General features: G+C 42.4%; 1 protein-coding gene across 3 annotated transcripts; it reads left to right on the forward strand.

The window, feature by feature from the left end:
- Positions 1 to 462: 462 nt before the first annotated feature.
- Positions 463 to 26,737, forward strand: EDEM2 (ER degradation enhancing alpha-mannosidase like protein 2). 3 transcript variants are annotated; one of them, XM_017674969.3, is made up of 11 exons: positions 463 to 666; positions 899 to 1,009; positions 2,781 to 2,820; positions 5,880 to 5,985; positions 10,068 to 10,193; positions 12,527 to 12,738; positions 14,870 to 15,011; positions 16,249 to 16,373; positions 21,065 to 21,209; positions 23,928 to 24,049; positions 26,169 to 26,737. In XM_017674969.3, exons 1-11 carry the CDS (start codon positions 560 to 562, stop codon positions 26,667 to 26,669), a joined length of 1,737 nt encoding a protein of 578 aa, XP_017530458.3. In that variant the 5' UTR covers positions 463 to 559; the 3' UTR covers positions 26,670 to 26,737. The 3 variants fall into 3 exon arrangements, with proteins under 3 accessions (XP_017530458.3, XP_073092788.1, XP_073092789.1); XM_073236687.1 differs by lacking the exons at positions 2,781 to 2,820; positions 5,880 to 5,985 and having other exon boundaries at positions 465 to 666; XM_073236688.1 differs by lacking the exons at positions 899 to 1,009; positions 2,781 to 2,820; positions 5,880 to 5,985 and having other exon boundaries at positions 466 to 666.

A 26,737-nucleotide genomic window follows, 5' to 3' on the forward strand; every position in this document is an offset into this window, starting at 1 on the left:
AACTGAAGGATTTCTGGTGATGCCAAGAGTGGCTGCTTTGGAATAATAAATGGAAGTAAACTATCTCACACAATCAGCAGGGAATTACCTTGGGAAACCCAAGATGCCTAATGGTAAAAGCGGAACATTTTTCTTCCTTCTTTTTATACGTCCGCTTAACAAATATTGAGTCCTTGCTGGTCCCCGTCTTCATGCTTAATAAGATGGTTTTAAAAAATGATAATGTACTTACAGTGCTACGTATAGTCTTAGTACACAATAAACACTGTTAGTAAAACGTTAATTATAATATCTGTAACAGCCATGCTTTAAGACACGTTGAGATCCGCTTCAGAGACTCCACGTCCCAAGATACTCTTTGCTTTGGGCGGGGATGGAGAGGGAGGAGGGTTCCCGCTACCCATTGCATTCTGGGGCTTGTAGTCCGGAAGCCAGTGACCGATTCAACAAAGCGCAGGCGCACTAGCACAGATTCCCGGAAGAACCTGCAGAGGCTCCCAGGATGAGCGGGTGGCAGTGGCTGGTGCTGCGGCGGCGGCGCTGACAGGACACGAGCTCTATGCCTTTCCGGCTGCTCGTCCAGCTTGGCCTCCTGTGCGCGTGGCTGCCTCTGCACCATGGGGCGCCGGGTCCCGATGGCACCGCACCCGACCCCGCCTACTACAGGTGAAGGGTGTCAGGCTCCAGCCCTAACATAGTTGGGAAACGGGAAGCACAGACCTGGTCTCATTCCTTTTCTCTCCACCTCAGGATCACCCCCTGACCTGCTCGGAACCCGCCACTGGGCTCCCCGCAGAAATTAGGTGGTGATTCCCACTTTCCTCCCTAAGTTTTGCCCGTTCCCCCTGGCTGGTTTCGCTTTCTGGGCCCCTGCCTTACTTCTCGTACCTCGCACCAGGGAGCGAGTCAAGGCCATGTTCTACCACGCCTACGACAGCTACCTGGAGAATGCCTTTCCCTACGACGAGCTGCGACCTCTCACCTGTGACGGGCACGACACCTGGGGCAGGTAGTGCGAGCGGAGGAGCAAGGGGGCAGCCGGGGTCTGGCAGTCCAGTCCTAAGTGGGCGCGGATCTTATGGGGCTGGTGGTTCCACGATCTTCTCACCGGTTCCAGGAACTCCCCAACAGGGTGAGGCCAGTTCCCTCCAGTTCAGGCCATCATTGCCAGGATCCACCCACACTCTTGGAAACTTGGAATCCCACAGCGGAAAAAGCCCGAGTTAGCCTGGTGGACTGGGTCTCTACTTTCCAGCCACAACGGTAACAGTCACCAGCTGTGGGGACTTGGGCACATCTCTGGAGTCAGGATATGGTGGAAGGACTCCAAGAGGTCAGAAGACCCAATTCTTTCATTTTATACGTGGGCAAACAGGCCTAGGAAGAGATGTAACTTTCAAACATGAAACTGCAGCGCCTTTGTTATTAGTGTGACTGAAACACATTTCCCCCATTACCCTCACTTCCGAGGTCTCAGTTCAAAATGTCACCTGAGCATCAGCTCCCCTAACTGCCCCTTCTGCAGGTCACTCTCACAAATCACTGTTTCTTTGTAGCACTTCTCGCTCTCTTGACACTACCTGCTAGTTTGTCTTTCTTAACTTCCCAAGAATAAAGGTCTATGAGTAATAGCATTATCTGTCCTGTTCCTTGCTGAGTGAGTGGAGAGTCATTGCATTTACTGAAGCTGATGATTAAATACTGTGCTAAGCATTTTATTTGTAGTATTTTATTTAACTCTCTTAGCATCCCAAGGGGTTAAGTGCTGTTATCTCTGTTTTATAACTGAGTAAGCTAAGGACTGGGGAAGTTAAGTAAACTCAACAAAGTGTGCTGGTTTTCATTTTTTAGTTGAAAAAATGTAATAAAGCAGATGGCAAATGCAAGCAGTACAAAATCATATACAATAAAGTAAATACTTTCCATACCTTAGGACTCCAGCCACTGTTAACTTTCTTGTGTATCCTTATGGAAATATTTTCAGTTTATACCATCATGTACATATGTATATGTGTATCTTTTAAAATTAACTTTGTAAAGGCATGACCTACATATAATAAAAAGCACCCATTTTAGGTGTGTAGTAACCACTATCACAGTCAAGGTATAGAAAGTTTCTGTCACCCCAAAAAGTTCTGTTATGCTCCTTTATAGTTAATCCCTCCACCACCACTGGCCTGAACAACTGCTAATCTGCTTTCTGTCTATATGTCTGTTTTTGACAATGCAGATAGAAACAGACTACAGTTGCCTATTTTGTTCTTGCCTTTCTCATTTAGCTATGTAATTTGAATATCTTAATGCCAGCCCATGGAACTCTTGATAGCAATCTTTTTGACAGCTTCATAGTTTTGCATTGTTCTGATGTATGACAATTTAGTTAATCATTGTTCAACTGGTATACATTTGGGTTATCTAGCTTTTTGCTGTTCTAAACAATACCGCTATGAGTATTCTCAAGCATAAAGTTCTGTGCGCTGTGAGATAAATTCCTAAATGTGGAAAAGCCTGTGCCCTTAGCTTCAATATGATACTGCCTCCCTCTGGCAGAGAAGAATGCCAGAGAGTGTAGGTGATGTGCTTAACTACAGTTCCCCTCCCAGGTTCACTAAATAGGTCACAGGTTCCTGATAGTTCCCTCTGTGGCTTCTCTATTGTGACTGTAAGTCACAGAGGCATTGCTGTGCCTCACTTGTTTTTGAAATATCTGATCTGGGGAAGCCTTAATATCTGGTGTTCGGTTTTCTTACTAAGCAGCTGGGATTTCTGTCCTTTTACAGTTTTTCTCTGACTCTAATTGATGCTCTGGACACCTTGCTGGTAAGTGTCTTGTCCATTCCTTTTCTTTACCACCATTGCATAACCAACATCCTTCCTCTTTTGAACAGCTTTGCTGTGGGTAAAAAATGAATTCTTCACCTGGCCTTTTATTTTCATGTCATGATTCTGAACCATTAGGTTCTAGTTGCCTTGCCAGATAGAGGAGAAGGATGAATTCCGAACTTATGCAGTTCATTTATTCAGCAAATGTTTATAGAGGACCTGTTAGGAACCATGACAGGCCTGTATAGCTCTGGGGAGGGATACAAAGACTTTGGTACTCTCCTCGTTTTCAGTGGCTTACATTATAATTGGACATGTTCAGTGATAAAATAAGCAATAACTAGTTAGTGTGTTATGTGTAGGGCTTGTGCTAAGCACTTTACATGTGTTATCTAATTTAATCCTTCCAAAAACCTTTATTTCCTCTTATGGCTGAGAAATCTGATGCTTAGCAAGTTAAAATGACTTGGTTGGGCTACATGGCTGTGAAATAGCAGAGGTAAGACTTGAACTCAATTCTGCATGACTCCAAGCCTTAACCATTATCCATTAAAAGTCTGCAAGAGAGGATTTAACAACAATTTCCCATATTTCACTGTTTCTGGTTCTGTCATCCCTCCTCATCTTTTATATGTTAATAGTATTTGCATGATTGTGATCACATTGTAAATATAATTTAGCTTTTTTTCCCCCTTAATGTTAATTTGTATGTACTTGTCCATTCACCAAATATTTTATTGAGGGCCAACTGTATGCCAAGCACAGTGCTAAGCTCTGGAGTTATAATGGTGAATTTAAACAGATATGATTCCTGCTTTCCTGGAGTTTATGATTTTTGTCAGGCAGACAAGAAAAACCAAAGAATAGCTTTAAAGGATGTGTAATTACAAATTTAGGTGAGTGCACTGTAGGGAAGGAACATGATTCTAGGAGTGATTATAACAAAGCCTGACCTGTACAGGGGAGCTCTGACAGGACTTCCCTAAAGTGGTGAAATGACACAAGTTGGGATCTGAAGGAGAAGCAAGTGGTAACTAGGGAAGTAGGGGAGGAAAGAATGTTCCAGGCAGAGTGAATAGGGGAGGTCTTACAGCAGGAGAGAGCATGTCCAGTGCAGTGAATTAAAGGAAGAGCAGTGTGTCTGGGATGTGGAGAACAAAAAGGAAGAAGTAAAGTGGAGCTAGAGGGATAGATGAGTATCAGGTGATGAAAGCCTTTGTTCACTGTCATAAGGATTTGGGGAGTAATGGAAAGACACTAAAATTTCTTAGGTAGGGGGCAGGAAATGACGAGAAGGTCACTAGCTGCAATGTGGAGAAAGATTCATATAATCATTCAACAAAAATTACATTAATTGCTTCGTGGGCTGTGCTCGGCACTCCTGGGGAATGTAGGAATGAATGAAGCTACTGCTCAGGGACAGATTCTCTTAATGTGGAAAGAAATAGATGTCCTTAGAGTTGTGTGGATAAAGTTGCTAGAGTCTTTCAAAGGAGGAAGCAAAGGCTTCCTAGAGCAGGTGATGTTTAGGCAATCAAAGATAGGTTGGATTTGGAAATGGGAAGACATAGGAGGGAGTGATTTCTGGCAGACGGAGCAGCATGTCTGAAGGAAAGCAAGAAACTGGGGATGAAGGGGTACATAACAGTTTTGTTGAAGTAGATAAGGATAGGTTAGATAAAGATGAGCAGTGAGAGATATGGTCAAAAAGGTAGGCTGGCTCCAAATCACAGAGGGCTTTGAATGCTGAGATAGTCAGGATTATTTTGGTTGCAAATGAGAGAGAACCAATTCAAATTGATTTAGACAGAAGGGAACTTACTGAGTCAGATAACTGAAAAGTCCAGGTAAAGGTTGACCTCATTCCCAGCTGAATCCAGACATATCATGTCTTTAGGACTCTCTTCCTCCATCTCTTACCTCTGCTTTCTTTGTTGACTGTGTTCTCAGGCTCTCATTGTGGTGGCAGGGGAGGCAACAGTAGTCCCAGGCTTAAATCCTACTCAGTAAAGTAACCTGTGTGTGTGGAAGGAATCGGCTCTTTTGCATTAATCCCAGGAACTGAGTCCTGTTGATCTGGCTTGTGTCACACACCTATCTCTGAACGAATCACTTGGCCAAGTGATATAGTACACTGTCTGGTCCAGGTCAAATGCCCATTCTTGCTGCTGAGGATATAGGACCAGCCTCTCCTGAGCTACAGGCGTGACTGTGGAAGAAGGGTAATTCCTCATAGGAAAATTCAGGTGCTATTATCAGAATAAAAGGTATCAGGATTGCATTTGGCCGATGACTTAAACAAAGAGGGTTTAATTTTCTCAAGTAAAAAAGTCCTGGAGGTTGTTTCTGGCATGAGACAGCTGCTCAATTGTGCCATCAGAGACCCAGGCTCTTTATATTCCATTTTACCAGCGTTAGTATGTTGGCTCTCATTCTCGTGCTTAGTACCTCCTGGACTAAAATGGCCGCCACAGCTCCAGAAATTGAGTCTGCTTTCAAGTCAGAAAGAAGAAAAGTAAAATCCATGCCAGCTCTCTGTCCCTTTTTATTAGGGAAACAGAAGCTCTCCTAGAAGTGCCCCCAGTAGACTTCTCAAGGCTCAGAATTGGCTGGGTAACACAGCCACCTCTAGCAACAAAGGAGGCTAAGAGAGCAAGTGTCTGGATTTCTAGCCTCTGTGGTGGGAGGCTGCAAGGGTGAAGAAGATTGGGAATTAATGTTGGGCCAACCACTCTGCAGTGTTTTCCACAAGGATGAGTTATGGGACAAAGAAGGTTAAAAATAGCAGATACCCACTGCAAATGTCAAAATAAGATTTCCTTATGTGGTCTATAATCTTTATACTGTTTCTATTTAGATGGGTACATAATGAGTCTTGATGCTGGGTCTCTGTGACTTTTAGCTCCTGTCACCAGCCCTAGAACAGAAGCTGCAGGTCTTAAGGTGAATAAGTGAGAGCCACAGCAGGACAGGATCCCAAACTCTTCAGCCTGAGAGAACTGAGAGAACCTTCAGGCTTGAGAGAACCTCACTGTCATGCTGCTCTTTCCTTCCAGATTTTGGGGAATGTCTCAGAATTCCAAAGAGTGGTTGAAGTGCTCCAGGACAACGTAGACTTTGATATTGATGTGAATGCTTCTGTGTTTGAAACCAACATCCGAGGTGAAGATTGCCTTCTGCAGCCTTTGGAAGAAAACAGAATGTGGAGTTTTTGGCTCTGTGTAAACCAAGAGGTGCTAAATAGGGACTTAAGGGCTGACCCTGCCAGGGCACTTGGCCAAAATCAGTGACTGACAGAGCTCTTCTTCCCTCCTGTACAGTGAAGTAGGGAGGTCTTGGGATCCCTCAACCGTTTCAGACGTGAAAAGGGAACAGAGAAAAGATTGGTTAGAAATACACCAGAATTACTCACATATTTAACACATATTTGGTGCTAGGCATACTACCGTGGACAAGAAGGATGTAATCCTTGCCTTCTTGGAGCTTACTATCTAGGAAGCACTGTCCAACAACTGTCATGATGGAAATGTTTTATATCTGTGCTGTCCAAACAAAAGCCCCATGTGGCTGTTGAACACTTGAGATGTGTCTATATCAACTGGTGAACAAAATTTTTAATATCATTTAATTTTAATGGATTTAAATAGTGACATGGTTCATGATTACCGTATTATTCAGTGCAAGTCTGGGCTATTAGTTTCCAAACTGGCTGCCCATCAGAACCACTTGGGATCTGTTAAAAAGTTCAAATGTCTAGGCTCCACACTAAACCTAATGAATTGGCATCTCTGGGTTGGGTCTTAGAATCGGTATTTTTAGCAGATTTCCAATGATTATGAAGCTAGCACAACCCTAATTTCTGTGACCCTCTAGACTACCAGTGGCTTAATAAGCTGTCACCTCTGGATGGCAGAGTATATTTCTTCCCCTATTTTGCTCATCTTTATTTTGTATGTTTTTTGCAATGCAAGTTGTATTATAGGTATGTAGTAAGTAAAATCTTTTAAAGAGATTAGGGAGCAGAGGGATAGCATGGTATAAAATCCTGATTTAGGAATCAGATCTGAGTTTGAGGTCATGCTCATTGCTGTGTCACAAAAGTTCTGAGTCCAATTTGTCATCTGTAGATTAAGGTTGTCCTTATACCTTTGTTTCTGATATAAATATAATGCCAGCTTTCTCTTGGTTGGCATTTGCCTGGTATATCTTTTTCTCCCCTTTTACTTTTTATCTTTCTGTATTTGCTATATCCTTTGTAAATTAGATATTATATTTTGTTTATCTTTTTAACTGAAGCATTTAATCCATTTACTTTTACCATAATTACCTATGTATAGGCACTCATTTTCTATGGTATTGTTTTGGGCCATTTGTCCCATCTTCTCTATGTTCTTTTTGTCTTTCCCTTTTCATGCCTTCTTTAGAATGTTTTTTTTCCCCCTCATTCCACTTTCCTCTTACAAATTTAGGAATTACACACAGTACTTAGCATTTTAAATAGTTTTCCTAGAAAACTTAGCAAACTTAACAAAGTCTAACATTAATGAAAATCTTTATTCTCTTCCTGAATAATACAAAACCTGGCTCTGAGGGTATCCTGGTCTGTATGTTGTAGTTACATATTTTAGTTCATTGTTTTAAATTCTTCATACATAATTGTTGTCCTATACAATTAAAGTTTTAGATTTACTCTTTAGATTTATATTTACCACTCTTTGGCCATCTTTCCTTCTGACATCTCAGACCTTACATCTGTGATCCCTTTTTTTTTTATCTGAAATATTTCCTTTAGAATGTCCTTCAGTGCAGGTGTATTCTTGGCAAACTTTCTCAGCTTTTGTTTGTATGAGAATTCTTTTATGTCACTGCCTTTGAGGGATATTTTTGCAGGGCACATGGTTCTAGGTTATGGTTATTTTCTATTAGCACACTGAAGAAGTTTCTCCATTGTCTTCTAGTTTCATTGTCATCATTAAGAAGTAATATGTTAACCTAATTGCTATTGCTCCATAGGATATCAGTTTTATTTATGCCGGCTAGCCATTCCTTTTAAAAACTTTTTACTATGGAAATTTTCAAAACTATGTAAAAGTAGAAAAAATAGTATAATGAACTAGATGTAATCACCCAACTTTAACAATCATTATTACATGTACACTAACTGCTTTTGAGATTTATTTTTTCCCTTTGGCGTTTTTCAGTTTTACTGTGATATGTGTCTATGTGGATTTGTTTTTGTTATCTTACTTGGGATTCCTGGGTCTGAGAATTGGTGTCATTCATTAATTTTAGAAAGTTTGTAACTATTTTCTCTTTAAGTATTACCCCCCCATTTTCTCCCTCTGTTCTTTTTAGAATTCCAACTAGATATATGTTATATCTTCTTATTGTATTCTCTTTATCCCTTCTGTATTTTTAAAAGATCATTTTGTCTCTATTTTGCATTTTGGATAATTTTTTAAAATCAATCTGCAAGTCCACTAATTCTTCAGATCTGTCTTATCTGATGTTAAGCCAATGTAATTTTTAATTTTAATTATTGTATTTTTCATATTCAGAAATTCTATTTGGTTCTTTTACAGACAGGCTTGGTTATTTTTTTTTTTGAAAAGATTAAACATTTATTGATTTTTGGCAAACCCTTTGAAAAGCCACGAAGGACTAAATAAAACCCAACTCACTTTCTTGCATAATTTGAAATTGCTATAGTTTTCCATTGTAATGTTACTTGGAAAAATTATTGCCTTGTAAGCTGTCACCCACTGTTTGATAATTTACATATGGTCTGATATATATCATTATGCTGATCAACTTTAAATTTGGACATGGTGGGAAATTTTAACAAATACTGAAGCATCCATCCAAAGAATAAAAAAATACTTTTTAGTTTTTATAAACATTTACATCCTGGCATTATGGAAGCATAAGCATCCAGATGAATGGCTGCAGACTTTTTAATTTTTTTATTTTATTTTGGTATCATTAACATAAAATTACTTAAACAACATTATGGTTACTAGAAAGGCTTGGTTATTTTATAATTTCTTACTATTACTCATATATTCCAACCTTTCTTTTATTTTTTTAATGATATTACACATAATTATTTTGTATTTTGTGTCTAATAATTACAATATCTGAAGTGTTGATAAGTCTTGTTCTCCTGTCATTTGTGCTGCTCTTATAATGCATTGTTTGTACATTTTGTGATTTATTTCTTTTTGAATGTATACTCACTCACTGGACTTTGTGGGATTCTGTGAGATCTGGGTTGAAGGTGGGTTCTTCCAGGAATAGTTTTTGTTTACATCTGTCATGTGGTGGAAGGCACTATCTACCAAAAACCACTTTATTGCAAAAGGTTTGAGGTTTTCTGGACTAGCCAGTTAGTGTAAATTCAGACTGTAAAACTTAGTGGGCACCAGTGTGGAGTTACTAATTCTTAGGGGAGATTTCTTTTTCCTCCCTTTGCTTGGCATCAGGATTTGAGGCATGCTGTTTTCCTTACCATATACAAGATGAGGTTATGTAAGGTTTATTTTTAATTCATCCTTACACAGAGTGTATGATTCTTTCAGATCCCAAATTTATGGAGGGATCTTTTATCAGGCTTCCTACTTTGGGTAGATACTGCCTTCACCTCTTATTCCTCCTCTGCCAGCAGAAGGGGAAAACTGAAGCTCAAGGTCACCAGTTTTTTCAGGTATAGGGCCATTCAGGCTATCTATTTAGTCATATTTCCAGATATAGAACCTTTGTGTCTTTTTGTAAGTCCTACGTATCATGTAATAAATTGAAATAGATACATTAATAAAATGAAGGTGAAAACTCTTCTTCCCCCTCCCCATAAATCTTGGGGGTATTGGGAGACAGAGTAGCCAAGTGGAATGAGCATACTCGCCTTGGAGCCAGACAGACCTGGCCCTGCCACCTACCAGATGGGTGACTCAGGGCCAGGCACTGTACCTCTCTTAACCCCAGTATCTTCATTTGGTATCTAGTGCTTGGCATGAGGTAGAGACAAAAAAAAAAAAAAATGGTAGCCATTGTTTTTGTGTCCCACCAAGAGAAAAAGACTTTGTAAACTTAGCCCTGTACCAGTCTGTGGGAACAAGGGACTCTTCCTTCACAACATGGCTCGGGAACCTTCCCAGTGAGCCATTTGACAGTGTTCAGGCTTAGTTCGTGCAAGGAAAGACTGCTCTTTGGGACTCTTGATACTAGTTTTTTTGTACCATCTGCAGTGGTAGGAGGACTTCTGTCTGCTCACCTGCTGTCCAAGAAGGCTGGAGTGGAAGTGGAGGCCGGCTGGCCCTGCTCTGGGCCTCTCCTGAGGATGGCTGAGGAGGCAGCCCGGAAACTCCTCCCAGGTGAGACCCCCACTGACCTGGAGGAGAGATGACGTCCAGGAGTCTTGCTTCTCATGCTGGAGATGAGAGGGGCAATGCTGAATTATTAGCTGGTATTTCTCGCCCAGATAGTGTTTCTACCTCCAGGTGCCCACTGCAGACATCAGGAGAGTCCTGGGCATTTTAAGGGCTTGCTGCAGCCATGGCCCAGGATGGATGGGCTGGCTTCATTACTGTTTGCAGGGCAGGGCTGGGGGCCAGCCCGGTGGGGGGAAGGTTCTTGCCCTTGTTCGAGTGAGCCTTTTTGCTCCCTCCTAGGCCTACACACCACTGGAATAAAAGGGTTCTGGAGAAACTCTTGGTCTGAACATTAAGAGCCAGGGGTTCTAGACGTGGCTCTGCCAGCTGATGTCTTGACCAGGTACTCTTCCTGTCTGTTGTTCAGTTGCCCCAGCTATCAAATGGAAATCATAATTCGTGCCTTCCTATCCCATTGGGCTTTTGGGATGCATAAAATGAGGTCAGAAAGAAAGTACTTGGAGAAACTCAAATACCATTGAAATGAGAGGGACTTGTTTTGGAGTTAAGCTGTGTGCAGGGCTCCTGGCCAGGCCCCGGTGTGGTGGGGCAGTAGCTGAGTTCCGCAGCGTAAGCTGGACGCTGTGTCCTCTTCAGGGTGTGGTGGAGGCTCTGAGGGCTCTTTGCAGCCAGACCCCTCACGCGGTGCTCTCCGCCAGCCTGTCGGCCATCGCACTTCTCTCTTCCACAGGGTACTTGCCGCTCATCCTTGGGGAGGAACTAAGGAGAGTGAGCAAGCTGGGTGCGGGTCTCACTCATGGCTCACGGCTCATGGCCTGACTGTATCCTTACAAACATCATGTCCTGTGTGATTCATCCCCAGAGGAGACCCTGCCTCGTTGCTCCCTTCTTCTGCTGCTTTTTTTATTTTTGTTATTAAAAAGAAAATTTTGTATTGAGAAGTGAATATTGGAGCAAGCACCAGTTTATCTACCATTCAGGTCAAGAAATAGGATTTTGTCACTTCCTCTCTAACACTGCCTTACTTTGAGCCCATTCCTGGTTGTGACTTGTGTTTTCCTTGCTCGCCTCTGCTGTCTGCCACTTAGCACGTTTGTCATCTGCAGCACACTCTTTGGACCCTATAGGTCTTGGAAGTTTTGATAACTTTGTTCACACTTTGGTGACGCACAGACTGGGCTGGGGATGTTTGCCCTTTGGGCCTGGAGAGGAAATCTCTGCCTCTGGCTGGCTGACTAGTTCCTTGCCTTGAATCAAAAGGCCCTGGGGTGGGGCGGGCTGAGCAGCAGGCTGGGTGGGTGGGTGATGGCATGGGCGTGGGGCGGGTCTTCCCGTCCCAGCTCTGTTTGGCTTTCTCCCTCTGACCTTTGAGTCACTTCTTTGCAGGGATGACTCCTCCCACCTGTATACTGGTGGTTTGACCACATCAGCTCTATAGTGGTTTATATCCTTTTAAAAAATAATTTAGCCTGTAAACTCTTTATTTAAAGCAGGGATCTCAAACTGACTCCTCTGGGAGGTCTGCAGATATGTTTCATTTGGTCAGAATCATGTCTAGAAAAGCATATGAGGGGAACTGGAGGAAGGGTATCACAAGGTACAAACTTCCAGTTACAGGATAAGTAAGTCCTGAGGATGTCATGTAAAGCATGATGACTATATGATCTATTTGAAAGTTGCTAAGAAAGTAGATCCTAAAAGTACCACAAGGAGAAAAATAATTTTTTTCTTTTTGTATGTACATGAGATGATGGGTGTCGACTATACTTTGATAACCAGTTCATATATATTTTAAGTCCAGTCATTATGCTGTGCACCTTAAACTTATACAGTGCTGTATGCCAATTATATCTCAATAAAATGGAAAGAAAAAAATAAAGTATATGAATGGCTTCTAATTGGGCATGCTCTTCAGTGTACCACAAGCCCCACCACTCCCTATAGCTTCAATCCTACCACTTCACACTCAGTTACCTGCCTAGCCTCTGAAGGCATAGTGTAAAATAAGTAAAAGGAGAGCTGCTTTAGCTAAAGGGAGCCTGTGTGGACTGTGACAACCTAGAGCGCAGCCTGCTGCTTTCCTCCTCATCACCGGCAAGAGCCCGAGGGTCACGTGGAACAGTGTTCGCCAGCATCTGGGTGAGGTGGCTGCTAAGGGCCCTCCAGGTGGGACATTTATCCTTCTCTGGCTTAATCTCTGACAGACCACCCATGAGATAGATGCAAGTGCTGGCTAAGGCCTCAGGCTTTGGGCCTGTATCAAACCATCTCTACCTCCCGCTCTTGTCTGAGATCATAATTTTGTGATTGTTCAGCCTTTCAGACCCCCACTGGTATGCCATATGGAACGGTGAACCTGCTTCATGGCGTGAACCCAGGAGAGACCCCTGTCACCTGTACAGCAGGGATTGGGACCTTCATTGTGGAATTTGCCACCCTGAGCAGCCTCACTGGTGACCCCGTGTTCGAAGATGTAGCCCGAATGGCATTGACACGCCTCTGGGAGAGCCGGTCAGATATTGGACTGGTAGGTCAGCTGCTACCCTTCCTGTTTAAGTCAAGTCGGTCACCTTGGCCCCTGCTCATCAGAGTTGGGTTCTGAGCTACAGCTGCAGTCCAGCCAAGGGAAATTTAGGAGTGGTTCAGGATGTAGCCTCAGGACACTGAAAGTGGACCATGCCTCCAGCTCACCCTTTGGCACAGCAGAGAAGAGAACATGAGGGCACACCCTCTGGAAGGGACAAGGGGCTGTGTTACGCTTCGACCCCTTCAGCTTCTTTGATATCTAGGCAGTGGGTTACATGCTTCATACCCCTGACTCACCTGGTGACCTTAGGTTGTCAGCCAATCTGGCCCTCAGTTTTATCGTCCATTTGTGTTTGTACAATTGTGCTTCTTAAAATGCCAGTGCTGAGAGATGTTGAATGGCTGCTCCATGAAAAAAATGATTCCTGGTCAGTTAAGTGTGGGGACTATTACTGTAGTATCCTTTTTTTGGAGAGTTACAATGAACACGAGCAAGTTAAAGGTTATGGAGTCCTATGATAAATAAATCTATTTAACTTTGCTTAACTCAATATTTCCCAAACTTATTTGACAGCAGAGCTTCCCTTTCCCCTCTAATACCTATAAACCCATGGAAATTTAATGTACTTCAGGCCAGATGATATGGCTTCTGCTCCTAAATCAGATAATCCAGTGAAACTAATGGTAATTGGGTCAAAGCTGTCCAGGAAATAGCCCTAGATTAGTCAGAACAGGGTTTCAGCCCCTGGCCTTGCTACATCAAAAACTGTGTGACTCTGGGCAAGTCATTCAACCTCTGTGATCCTCAGTGTTTTATGTATTAATACCTCCTTTGCTGAGTCATTATGACTTACAAAGACTGTTGTCTGAAAGTGATTCAGGTGGAGGCACGTTTTATGCAAAGTGTGGTACTGAGTCAGCTTCAAAAGTGAAACTTATGTGAGCAATTCTTGAAAATCTCCTAGGAAGATGTCACCCTGGAGATCTATAGTAACTCCTCTGATAAGTCCACCACAGGCAGTGTTTTCTCCAGCCCTAGAACCACAGTGGGCTCTGTGGGTACCTCACCATATACTCTCAGCCCTTACATTTCCGTGCACACTAGCCTGTCTTCTGACCATAACCCCTGTCTCTGCCTGGGGCCTTCTCTGGTGTCTGGTCTACTTGCCTTCGGCTGGAAGTTCCAGGACTTCCTGCTAACTGGAAGCAGTTCTCAATCTGTGACTGATACTTCAGCAGACAGTCACCCCAGTTCTCCCCGCTTGGGAGGTGTGCTCTGTGTGAACCCCAGAGCTTCCCAGTAGGACTGAACTTCCTTTCCCATGCTGGTAACCTGCCTGATGGCACACCTTTTATGGGCTGCCTCCCTTCCTTGCCTCACTTTCCCCTCTCCCAGTGTTTCCGGGCACTCGCCTTCCAATTCAACTACTTACATCTTCCTTGTGAGCATCTGCTCCTGAGGGAACCCAACCAACATGGACAGTTAGCTGTTTCTTTGACTGTGTACCAGATAAAGTATTAAGCTTCATGAGGGTCTAAGTCATATGGACAATGTATTTCTTCATTTAAATCTTTAAAATTTTGAAAAGGCTTTACGAGTCACATGGTTCATAAGTCAAAAGATACAAAAGTACCCAGTGACATTTGTGAAGTCTCCTCTGAGCCCTGTCCCTAGCTACCCAGTACCTCCCTTACAGGCAACCAACCACTCTGTCAGTTCCTTGGGTATCCTCCTGAGTTAATTTATGGAAATGAAGTATGTCCTATATCTTTAGACAGTGAAATCACATGCAGAGTGCTCAGTCTGAGACAGATCATAGAAATAGCAAGTTCTAATCTCCCAGTTCACACTCACTCTAGGCAGGGCATAAACACTCCAAATCATTGTTCATTTTCATTTCTTGCTCAATCTATAATAAAGTCTCCATAAATGTGCATGAGATGCATCTCTGCTATATATGCAGGATTGCTGGCCATGATCCAACCTTGCCTCCCAAGCCCACATCCTGATATCCTGCATGTCATCCAAGAAGCACTGGGATGCCTGCCTTGCATCTAACTGGGCGGTCAGGGGTGTGGGAAGATCTGTTTGGTCTTGAGACCTCCCGTGGGACCATGTGTTTCTCTCCCAGGTTGGCAACCACATCGACGTGCTCACTGGCAAGTGGGTGGCTCAGGACTCGGGCATCGGGGCTGGCGTTGACTCCTACTTCGAATACCTGGTGAAAGGAGCCATCCTGCTTCAGGATAAGAAGCTCATGTCCATGTTCTTAGGTAACAGGGCACGGTAAAGGGGGCTTTCCTGTTGACATATGGCTTATTGATAAACTTTCAGTTGCTCCCAAGTGCCTACAGAATCAGTTCTAAATACCTGAGTCTGCATTCAAAGCCACCACGGACTTACACTGCCCACTGGATGTTCACTACACCTACATGCTTTCTTACAAAATTGCCCGCTGAGCCTACTGCATCCTCTTTAGGTGGGCCTGGATTTTTTTATTTCCTGGCCATTGCACATGTGTTTCCTTTGCTAGAATACCTTTTTGTTCTGTTTTCATGTGTTCAAATTCTACCCTTCAAAGCCCAGCTTAAATGTCACCTTGCAGAGAAAGTAACTTGATCCTTCCCTGGAGTTTAGGAGTAATCTTTCTTGCAGTCAGCTGTCACTCACAGTTGTAGCTCTACCACATGAGTGCACCAGCCATTCCTTATTCATCTTTGTGTTTCCCATAAAGCTTTGTATCAGGTAGGTAGTAGTAAAAACACTTTACCCTCTAGGCCCTTAGATATTGAGTAATTTGGGGGCATTTAATAATAATTAATATTTTAGCTACCACTCATTTATTTAGCAAATATTTACTGACTACCATTGATGTGTCAAGTGCCATGCCAGTCACTGAAATAGACTATTTCATTTAATCCTTGTAACACTATTTGAGATTGTCTTATTTGTTTGCATGTATTTGGTACTTTGTTCATTCAGATACTTGTTGTGTGTGTTTATTATGCACTGTCCTAGTGTTGAGGATTCTGCAGTGAACAAGTCAAAGCCCTGGCTCTCTTGGATTAACAGTCTAAGGCGAGATATAAATTCAAGTTCCCATGAGCCCATGAACTCCCTGAGGGCTGGACTTTGTCTCATTTGTTGCTCCCTTGGTGCCTGGCACCTAGTAGGTGTTCATTGAATGTGTTGAGTGAATAAATGACTGGGCAATTCCATCAGTTATATAACATTGCTGTCTCCACTTTACAGATAATAAGACTGAGGCTTAAGAGGAAAAAACTTGCCCAAGTTTTTTTACAGCTAGCAAGTGGTAAAGCTGGAGCTGAATTTGAGCCTGGAAGTTAGGCTCCAGAACCGATGCTCATTCCCTCTGCCTCATTTCATCCTAATCTGCTTTGAGGCTGTGCCATCATGTGATCTTTCAAAAGTGTCGGTACACACTTCTGTTGTCAAGGCCTGCCTTCTGCCTCCCTAATCAATGATGTATTCATTATTCTATCTTTGCAGAATATAACAAGGCCATTCGGAATTACACCCGCTTTGATGACTGGTACCTGTGGGTGCAGATGTACAAGGGGACTGTGTCCATGCCGGTCTTCCAGTCCCTGGAGGCCTATTGGCCTGGTCTTCAGGTAGGAGTGATCAGAGAGGGTGGTCATTTTTCCATGGAACTGGCAAAGCTAGCTCATTCTGATGTGTAAGTCAAATAAGGTACTCTCATTACTTGAGTATAGTTTTTGGAATGGTGGGTTGGAGGTGGGAGAGAGACTTAGAGTGAGTTAGACAGATTTATGATTCTGCCAAACTGAATTTTCCAAGGTAAAGGTGTCAAGAACTGAACTTCCAGTTTGCTATGGAATGTTGTACCACTTAAAATAAAATAGACTGCATCTTCCCAGGCTGGGCGGTAACAACCATTAGCAACAACTTTCTCTACTGGATATTTCTGTCAGTTCTCCTCAGTCTTGACAGCGGGCCTGAGAAAGGGCGTGTAAGCAGCTGGAGCTGCTCTGTCCACCCTCATTTTTTCCATTACATGGTCTGATAGAATTGCCGCTGGAAGAGATCTCAGAGTCCATCTAATCTACCTCCTATGTGTACCAAAATATTTTTATAAACTAGGTTTTTAGTTTGTTTTTTTTTTGAAGGTAATAATATGTAGCTGGTGGTAAATTCTAAAAGCATAGAAAGGTTTTGAGCCCCCACCCTCAGACCCTCTTCCCATTTGAGCTCCTGTTACCAGTTTTCTGTATATCTTTACAGAAATCTGTATACATAAATAGATGCATATTTATATCCCTGTTTTTTCTTTACATAGATAGGACTATAGATTATACATATTATTTTTCACTGACTAGATCTTGGAGATCATTCTTTATTGATACATAGAGGTTAGTTTTGCCTTTTTTTTAATAGCTGCAAATATTCCATTGCATAGATAAACTGCGATTTTTAAACTAGTGTCCCATTATGTACTTTTAACTCACTCTCTTATTTTACAGATGGGGAAACAGGCTTTGTGAGAACTTGCTGGTAGTATTAAATATAGGTCCAACTCTTAGTTATTCACATTTTTTTTTGCTTGAGTGGCCCCTAAAATAATTTTGAAAAACTACGGAGCCCCTTGCATATTTTTAATCTTATGAATTTAAATAGTCTCACCATTCCTTTTTCTCCTCAAACTCATCTTTCCATTCTGTATCCCTGACAAAATTTTATCTTAATTATTATATTTTATGCTGGAAAAATTGACCAAATTATATGTGTCTGTAACAAAATTTACATAAATATATAAATTAAAAATAATTTAAAATTTCCTGTGACCATAGGCTCTAAGTATTAAATTTCTTCTTGACTTCATTATCATTAGTATGTATATGATTAAGACAGCATTAATAGCTTGCAATTTTTGATAAGTAATATAAAACTTAAAAGCAACTTTATTGGGAATACATTTCTTAATGAGATTTTGGGGACTTTTTAAAGTAGTTTGGGTATTTGTGTGTGAATATTACATACTGTTAAAATGGGGCATGGTTAAGTATCAGTTTATCCCTTTTTTTTAGATGTAAGTGCTGAGGAGCCTTTTGCACATAAATAAGTAGATGGAGATAGAAGAGGGAGTTTGGTTATTGCAGTATCAGTCAGTTCGGATTTCAGGTGAAGTCATTAAGTTAATATAGATTCAACCATATAAAACTGCCAGCCTCAACCATTTTTGACCTACAAAATGGCAATATTATATGGTTCATTCTCTACATGGTAAAAATAATCACATGCTCCATCATCAGAAATTATTTCTAATGATCTCTGTGCTGACAACTTGACTAGCTCCTCCTCCAGTTTTTTGAAAGCAGAGAATTGGAAACCATCTGATATGTAAAAGGATTTGTGGTCCAGTGGTTAGAATCATTCATTTTTCTCAACACCTACACTGGTATTTTTAATTTAGCCTAGTTTTGGTGCTCAGGAAGTTTTTATACCCCAGGACCAAATTCCACAGTAAGGTTAGAGATTGTTAATAGGTACATCTTGCTTTTGTAAAATGGCAGAAGGACAATTGTGAAAAAGACCATGAGAATGGATAGCTTTCCTTTGTGTTACATGCATCTTTTCAGGCAGATCCATTTTAGGAAAGTTAAGAATCTAGAAATCTATTTGCTTAAAATGATTTGTGACTACACTTCTCTTGGAAAACCTTGTGCAACCCAGCTATGTTACTGGTCACATCCTTTGACCCTGTATAATTCCATTTCCATGTATGTTTCCTAAAAAAATAATTCAAGAGGAAAAGATGCAGCCTGCATACAGATATTTCTAGCAGCCAAATTCATGACAAAAAAACTAGGAATGATCTAAATTTCCAATAATGGAAGAGCAAATAAATTATTGTATTTTAATGGATGGATTATTATACAACGTAAATGAAAAAATTAATATGTAAACTCTGTTTTGTGAAGAGGTGGTGAAGAAAAATTAAGGAAACATGAAGGAATGAAAATTGCTTTTGGACTATAGTGAGAAATAGGAGTGATAATTAAATTTAGACGTTTTTGGTTCTTTAAGTAGATTTAATAATAAAAACTACACAGGAAAGCTTTATAGTATCTACACATTGATTATGATTCTAAACTTTTGGCTTTGTATGTTAAGAATAGAAGACAAAGATGTGAATGGCTGGTATTTTAAGATTAAGAAGATATTTATCCTTTCCTGTATGTTTTAAAAAATATTTATATGGTTTTGAGTAGAACACAAATTGGAAAGGTAGGTATCAGAAGTATTTCATCTTTGTAGTGAGGTTAAAGGTGATTTTTTTATACCCTTATTTTCTAAATTTTCTAAAATTAAAAAAAAGAGCAAGGGCTTGATAAAAGAAGAATTCTTTTTCAATTTGTGTGGCATTTTTCCTGGTTTGAGACGGGCTCATGGGTTATTTCTCTGTGAGGTCATAATAACACTAATGGCTAATATTTATCAAACATCCATTCAGTACCTGGCAGTTTGTCTGGCACATAGAGGTGCTAAATTAAATATTTATGAAAGAATGATTATATGCCAGACACTTTACACAGAATTATTACAACACACTGAGGTAAATGTTGTTTCATAGATGAAGAAAGGAGGCTTGATATGTTAAATTTGTTCATTTACTCAACAAATATTTGAATGCTGACTATATTCCAGGCCCTGCTCCCATGAAGTTAATAAAGGGCGAGACACAAAGAATAAAATTAAACAGACAAATGCATAAAATAATAAGTTATAATGAAGAAAATAAGCAAGAGGTAGCTACCAGTAAATGAGAAAGAGAATATTGGTTGGGGGCCTACTTTAGAGAAGGCCTCTCAGAAGTGGTGATGCCAAAGCTGGTAGGTGAAGAATCGGTGGAGGTGGACGATGCACCAGGCAGAAGAGACATATGTGTGAAAGTCCTAAGACAGGATGGAGGTGGATGTTTACCAGAAACAAAGGCAGTATGGCCACGTCCAGGAAGGGAAAGATCAACTGATGGAATGTCAGCAGTGACTGGGTGGGACAGGGCCTTTAGGGCCACGGTGAGGTGTCTTGGCTTCATGCTGAGCCCACGGGAAGCCCTGAGGTCTGGTGTGCATAGTGCGTAGCAGGATGGCTACTCTGGCTGCCTTGGGGAGAGCGGACTGGAGGGAGCAAGAAGGCAAATGGTGGGGCCAGCAAGGAGGCCTTTGAGGTCATTCTGGTGTGCGATGCTGGTGACCAGACTAGGTGGTGGCTCTGGAGATAAAGAGAGAGATCTTGATGTTTTGGAGAGAGAATTGATAGGAGCTGCTGACGGAATGGATATGGAGGTGGGAGAAAGGGAGGAGTCAAGGATAACCATCAGGTTTCTGGCCAGAGTAACTGGGTAGAGGTGGTGTTATTTACTAGGAAGGGAGAGAGGGGAGAGTAGGGAGGCAACTTTGTGGCAAGTGAGGGAACCAAGAATTTTGTTTGGAGAATGAAGTTTATTCTATCCATGAGATATTTGGTGCAGGTGTTGAAAAGGCCAGCTGATTTCCTGGGAACTTATATTAGTGTCAGTACTACTTAGTAACAGTTAGTAAAATTACAAACACATGTATCTTGTGAATCAGCGATCCTGATTTTGGACTTTTATCTTACAGATAAACCTTGAATATTTTTGAGGTGACATATGTACAGGGTTATTTGTTGTGGTATTGATTGTTAGAGGAAATAGCAAAAGATTGAAATCAAGCCAACTAGCATTAGGTAAATTATGGTCCAAGTAATAGAATACTGTACAACTGTATAAATAGGAGGAGGGAGCTCTTCATGTACTACATGGAGAAATCAAGATACACTGTTAAATGAATAAAGGCAATACACTGTTTATTTAATGTTATTTTTAATGTGGGCAAATAATATGTATTCATATTTTTTTTTTTTATAAACCAGTACACATTGGCTTGGGGTGTAGAGTGGGAGTGAGACATAGTTTAATCAACCTTTTTCCTATTAGAATTTTGAACCAGGTGGCTGACTGTTAGTAGCCAGCATCAGCTGAGCACTTACTTTGAATACATGGGGACTTTGAATACAACCTCTGTCCCTCACAGTAACTTATGAGATATGTTATATTTTGTACCATATAGATAAGTCTCAGAAAAGTTAAGTGTCTGGCGCAGGGCCACACAATAAGTAGATAGCTGACATATGGCTTGATTGCAGGCCTTTTGGCTCCAAAGCCTTTCTCTGTCTCTTTTCCCTGAGGTGGTTTGTGGGGTTTTGTATGTGGGTTTTATGCCTGGTGGCAGCCAGCCTGACAGTCACTTCTATCCTACAGAGCCTTATTGGGGACATTGACAATGCCATGAGGACCTTCCTCAACTACTACACCGTATGGAAGCAGTTTGGGGGGCTCCCAGAATTCTACAACATTCCTCAGGGATACACAGTGGAGAAGCGAGAGGGCTATCCGCTTCGGCCGGGTAAGCAGCATCTCTGGCCCGTCACAGCCTGAAGACTGGCTGTCTGAGCCCCAAACACTCATGCCTCTCCAAGGTCCCATGCCTCACAAGGGCTCACAAGTCCCTTTTCTCCCATCTGATTCTTCTAGCGGCTCTGTATGGTTTTCCCACTAGGAATTATTTATCCCCATATTTTTAGATGAGGGAACCAAGGCCCTAGTAGGTTGAAATGGCTTGCCCAAGGCTTTTAAGTGTACGGGCTAGGACTGAAACTAGGTTTCCTAATTAAATCTTATACTCTTTCAAACTTGGGCAAGTGAGTAAGAAGGAAAAAACCAGGTTGACTCTGTGTGAGTTCCTGCCAGCAGGATTCCAAGAGTACAGGCAACTTTCTAAGTCACTGGGTCAGACAGACCATGCTTCTGGAACAGGGAATTTTAGAACTTTGAAATGGACCTTAGGAAAGAATCATCTGCCTTCATCTACCTCCCCATTTGCAGCTCAGAAATCAAGATGTAGAGAATGAAGGGACTACAGACTAGGTAACTATCTTAAGATCCTTTCCAGCTCTGGTGCACTGCAGGGAAGTCAAGCATTAGGAGGAGGAGAAGGGCACGGGGAGCAGGGAGGAAGCACACGCAGTCTTTCCCCATCCCAAATAGGTCTGGTTACCCTTGTCTTAGCCTTTTACACCTTCTCACCTGCATGCGTTTTAGCTGTGGAGCAGGCCTTCCAGTGGTTTCTGCCCTTTCTGCCCTCCACCCCAAGTGACTGTTGTAGGAGTTGTGGAGAGGGAGCAGAAGAGGGAGTAAAACAGCAACTGTAAAGAGCACATTAGTCACTTTTGCTTCCTTTGAGGCTGCTGTTCTTTGTATTTCTCATGCATTTATTCTCATGGCTCTTTTTTTTTTCTCTAGAAAAATTTCTCAGAAGGTATTCCCATGGATACAATGAAGGCACAGTTTGGGACTAAATGTAGGATTAGCCTTGTGCATTTTCAAGACTAGAGGGAACCTGAGAGGTCTTCTAATTGAAACCCTCCCTTCCCCATAATAGTGAGTGTCAGCTGGCTATCTAGTCTTTGTTCAGTTATCACCAGTGACAGGGAGCTCACTACTTACAGAGGCAGCCTGTTCCACTTGCAGTATAGGCTGATGGGAAGGCATCAGTGGAAAGTAAGGCACCACAGCAAGGAATGCAGGAATGCCTTAGTCCAGCTGCCCTTCCACCCAAAACAACAGCAAATAGGAGATAAATGACTATATTAGGTCGGCCTTCCACTCTGGTACATGTATCCGACCAGCAGGCTTGAAGCACAGAGCCTAGTCTTAAGGCCTCTGAGGGCTTTACTTCCCCCAAAGTCCAAATCTAAACCTTAGGCTGTCATCCTCTTCTAGGGAGCTGGCTGAATATATGGGAAATTAAGGCAATTACTAGCATATGTAGGCCATGTGAGCAAAAGCAAACAAGGTGGCTGGCCCTGGGTGCACTGACTCAGCCAGCAGCTAGAAGCAGAAGGGGTGGCTTCTCAGAACAGCACTGTCTTTTCTTTCTTTGAACACATAGTGCGTTTCACTCACCAGTAAATGTGCCCCAGTCTGTGTCTTAGAATATAAGCAATTAGAGTAGCAATTGTCTAGAGGCCCATGGGGTCAAGAGAGGGAGAGTGGAAGAGAATTGGGAAATAGGCAGAGACCTTTTCTCCAAAAATAAGAAATAGAGTTTGCAGTGATAAAAGGGAGACAAGTGCTGATCAAGGCCCAAGGGGAAACAGGAAAGGAGAAGATCAGGAGGAGAGGTTGGTATAGGGAGGGGAGAGGAGTTCTGTCCTCCCTGAGAAAAGACAGGAGAAGTGGAAGAAAAGCCTGTTGAACTGTAGCTTCCACCCTCTGGGCCCACCCTAAAAGTCAAAGCTTTCTTTCCCATGTAGTTCTTCAGAAATTTGAAAGCGATGAATGTATTTTCCTGGGTATTCTTTTCCAGAATCAATACTCTCATCTGGACCAACTCCCGTTAGCTAGCATTTATTTTACAATGGGGCCCATGTCCGAACATCAGATTCCAGTTGTGGTGTAGAAAAGGGCAAGACCATCACCCTGTCCTGGGCGCAGTGAACTCATGGCTGTGTCTTAGATGGAAGATTCACCTCACCCTTGAATACTTTTAACTTTATTCTTTTTGTCCATCCCATCTCAAAAGGTCCTTATAGTGACAGGCTGTACTCCTATTTTAAGTTTTAGGATTAGTTTAGGCGGCTGGCTGTGATAGACAAAAAGTAGTAGCTTAATTAAGATAGGTATTTCTCTCTCTCCTGTTCAGGCCTTTCATGGCTCTCTGTGGTATCGGGGGCCTTAATCCCACACCTGGCTGCTGGGAATAGTTGTCAGTCTAGGCTTTCATGTGCTTGGCTAAAGTTGGGGATTCTGTTACAAAGGAAAATGGAGGGAACCAGTATTGGGAGGAAGGTAGCAGCCGCTCTCACCTCCCCTGTCTGAGAGGCTGGCTGCCTGTCTCTCCCTTGAGATAGGCATCTATGGTCAATTTTAAAGCTGGTCTCCACTAAGCTTCAGCCTTTGGGTGTATTGGCTCTGAAAACTCAGCATTGAGTGAGTTGTTCCCTTTTCCTCATAGTTGGGGCCCTGTAAGGTATGGAGGGGAGGGGCGTTCACTGCCCCAAGCAGGCCTGGAGACTTCCCTGCTCAGCCACTGGGTGAGGAGGGTCTGCTTTGGACTTTGCAGAACTCATTGAGAGCGCCATGTACCTCTACCGTGCTACGGGGGATCCCACCCTCTTAGAACTCGGAAGAGATGCTGTGGAATCCATTGAAAAAATCAGCAAGGTGGAGTGTGGATTTGCCACAGTAAGTGTTCCCACAGGCCCAAGAATCGGGAAATGTCTCCACCTGCTGCTAAAGAACCTGTGGAATATTAGTACTGGGATGGACTTTAGAGATGTATATAATGCCTTTATTTTATAGATCGCAAGACTGCAGAACAGAGAAGCTAAGAGCTTTGCTAAAGGTCACGTAGCTAGTAGAGGTGGAGCTGGGATTAGTTCCTGGGGTCTTCACTCTTATGTGCTTGGCGTGCTCCCTCATCGGAGATCCTTTAGCTGTCTGAACAGGCTACTTTTACTGTGCAAGGGTGAATTTTGTGAAAAGGCCTATAAAATGGATTTTAGAAGAGAAATACAGAGTTTCGTATCCTTATATTCAAACCTGAGGATCCTTAATGAAAGGATCTAGTCTCACAGATACTTAGTGAACATCTTCCCTGGGCCAGACACTACGCTAGTCTGAGGGCTACTTCAGCGAACAAAGACCAAGTCCCCGAGCTGACATTTTAGTAGGAAAAACAACGTGTTTGTATCTGGGAGAAAAAAATGAAGGCTTGTATGGCTGGAGTGGAGTGAGCACAGAGAAAAGTAGGAAGTAAAGTCCCAAAGGTAGGCAGGGGCTAGATCACATAGGGCTTTGTATAAGCCATGGGGAGGAGTTTGGAATTTAATCTGCTTTGATGAGAAGCGTTGGTAGGATTTATAGCAGAGCAGTGACATGATCTGATTTGTATTTTTGAAAGCTCACTCTGACTACTCTGTGGAGAATGGATTGAAGGGGTCAAGGATGAGAGTCATGTCATATCCTTAAATGACCCAAGCAGGCAAGACACAAACAATCATAGGCATGTAGATTGTGTAAGAAAGTAGTCTGGAAGAAAATTAACCAAATAGCCCACAGAGGTTTTTTTAGGATATGGGATCAAAAACAAACAAAAAAAATGCTTCATTAAAAAAAAATTATAATGTGATCATGTTATATAAATAAAACATAAATACACATTTTTAAAGAAAAGACCTATTTGTGTAGGGAAAAAGTAAGGAAATGATATGTTTTAGTTTCTAGTATGTTGTATTTTGTGAAAAGCCAAAGTGGATAAGCCCACTGGGGCCTTTTTAGGAATGCTGACTTATTTCCATGAAAACTAACCCTTTGGAGGTCTTCCAAGGTGAATGGCGGGAACAGGCCTATGACTCCTTGGCCTTGGCCAAAGAGGGCAAGAGAGTAGTGATTCTTGGCACATCAGGTCTATCTTTTAGTCACATTTTTTGTGTAAAATAGATGTCCATTGAGATTTAGTTTTAAGAAATTGTATTGCTAATTCTGAGAAGCTGAAATGAATGTTTTCTGGCATGTAAACTTATCCTGTAAATTCAGTATGATTTTCCTTCATAAAGATTCCTAATTAGTTGCTTACAATAACAAAAACTTGGGAACTTTAATGGCCATCTTAATGCCCATCCAGGGAGCATTAGCTAAATAAATGATGTTACATTTTTTAAGTCATCAAAGAGGACGATAAGATCTGTGTTTACAGTCACAAAATGTAGGATAAAGGGGGTAGGAACTGTCTCGTCATGCAGGGAGGTCAAGGAAGACCTTTCTGATGGGGCAGTATTTGGGTAGCCACCTGAAGGAAGAGTGGGAACAAGCCATGAGAAAGCCTGAAGGGAGAGTGCTCCGGGCTGAGGGAACACATGCAGAGAAGGGGTGAGGGGTGAGCTTGCTTGCTCCCAGAATCAGAAGGCCACGTGGCTTTACCTGCTGGAGCAAGGAGAGGGAGCAGGGGCTGGACCATGAAGGACCTGCTAGGCCATGATAAGGACTTTGGGTTTTAGTTTACATGAGGAATGGCTACATGAAGTGAGATGTCGACAGCTTTTAGTGGAGGAGTAACAAATAATATAAGGAGACTTATGATATAAATATACTTGAAGGTAACGCTGAAAGCGAGAAGCCCCTTGGAAGTTAGGATAATCCTGGTGAGAAATGGTGGTGGTCTGGGAAAGGGTGAAGCTCAGAAAAATTAAGTGGTGTCCCCAGGGGCCCTCAGCTGCCCAGCAGCAGAGCAGGAATTCCTAACGGGCCCCTGACCCCTGCTGCTGCACCATGAAGTGTCCTGACTTGGTTTCCCTTGCGGCAGATCAAAGATCTACGAGACCACAAGCTCGACAACCGCATGGAGTCTTTCTTCCTGGCTGAGACTGTGAAATACCTCTACCTGCTGTTTGACCCCACCAACTTCATTCACAGCAATGGCTCCACCTTTGATGTGGTGATAACCCCCTATGGGGAGTGCATCCTGGGGGCTGGGGGCTACATTTTCAACACAGAGGCACACCCCATTGACCCCGCAGCCCTACACTGTTGCCGGAGACTGAAGGAAGAGCAGTGGGAAGTGGAAGACTTGATAAGGGAGTTCTACTCTCTCAAACGGAATAGGTCAAGATTCCGGAGAAGAACTATGAGCTCGGGGCCATGGGAGCCCCCACCGGGGCCAGGAATATTCTCCTCGCCTGAAAATGAGGGCCAGGCAACGGAGAAGAAGCCCGCCAAGCAGAAAAGCCCGCTTCTCAGCTGCCCTAGTCAGCCCTTTACCTCTAAGTTGGCATTGCTGGGACAGGTTTTCCTAGATTCTTCATAACCACTACGTGACTTTTTTGTTTTGTTTTTGAAGCTAAACTGTAACAATAAATCTGCTTTTGCCTGTCA

Source organism: Manis javanica, chromosome 5, assembly GCF_040802235.1.
Source record: "Manis javanica isolate MJ-LG chromosome 5, MJ_LKY, whole genome shotgun sequence".
In the NCBI taxonomy this organism is placed as follows: Eukaryota; Metazoa; Chordata; class Mammalia; order Pholidota; family Manidae; genus Manis; species Manis javanica.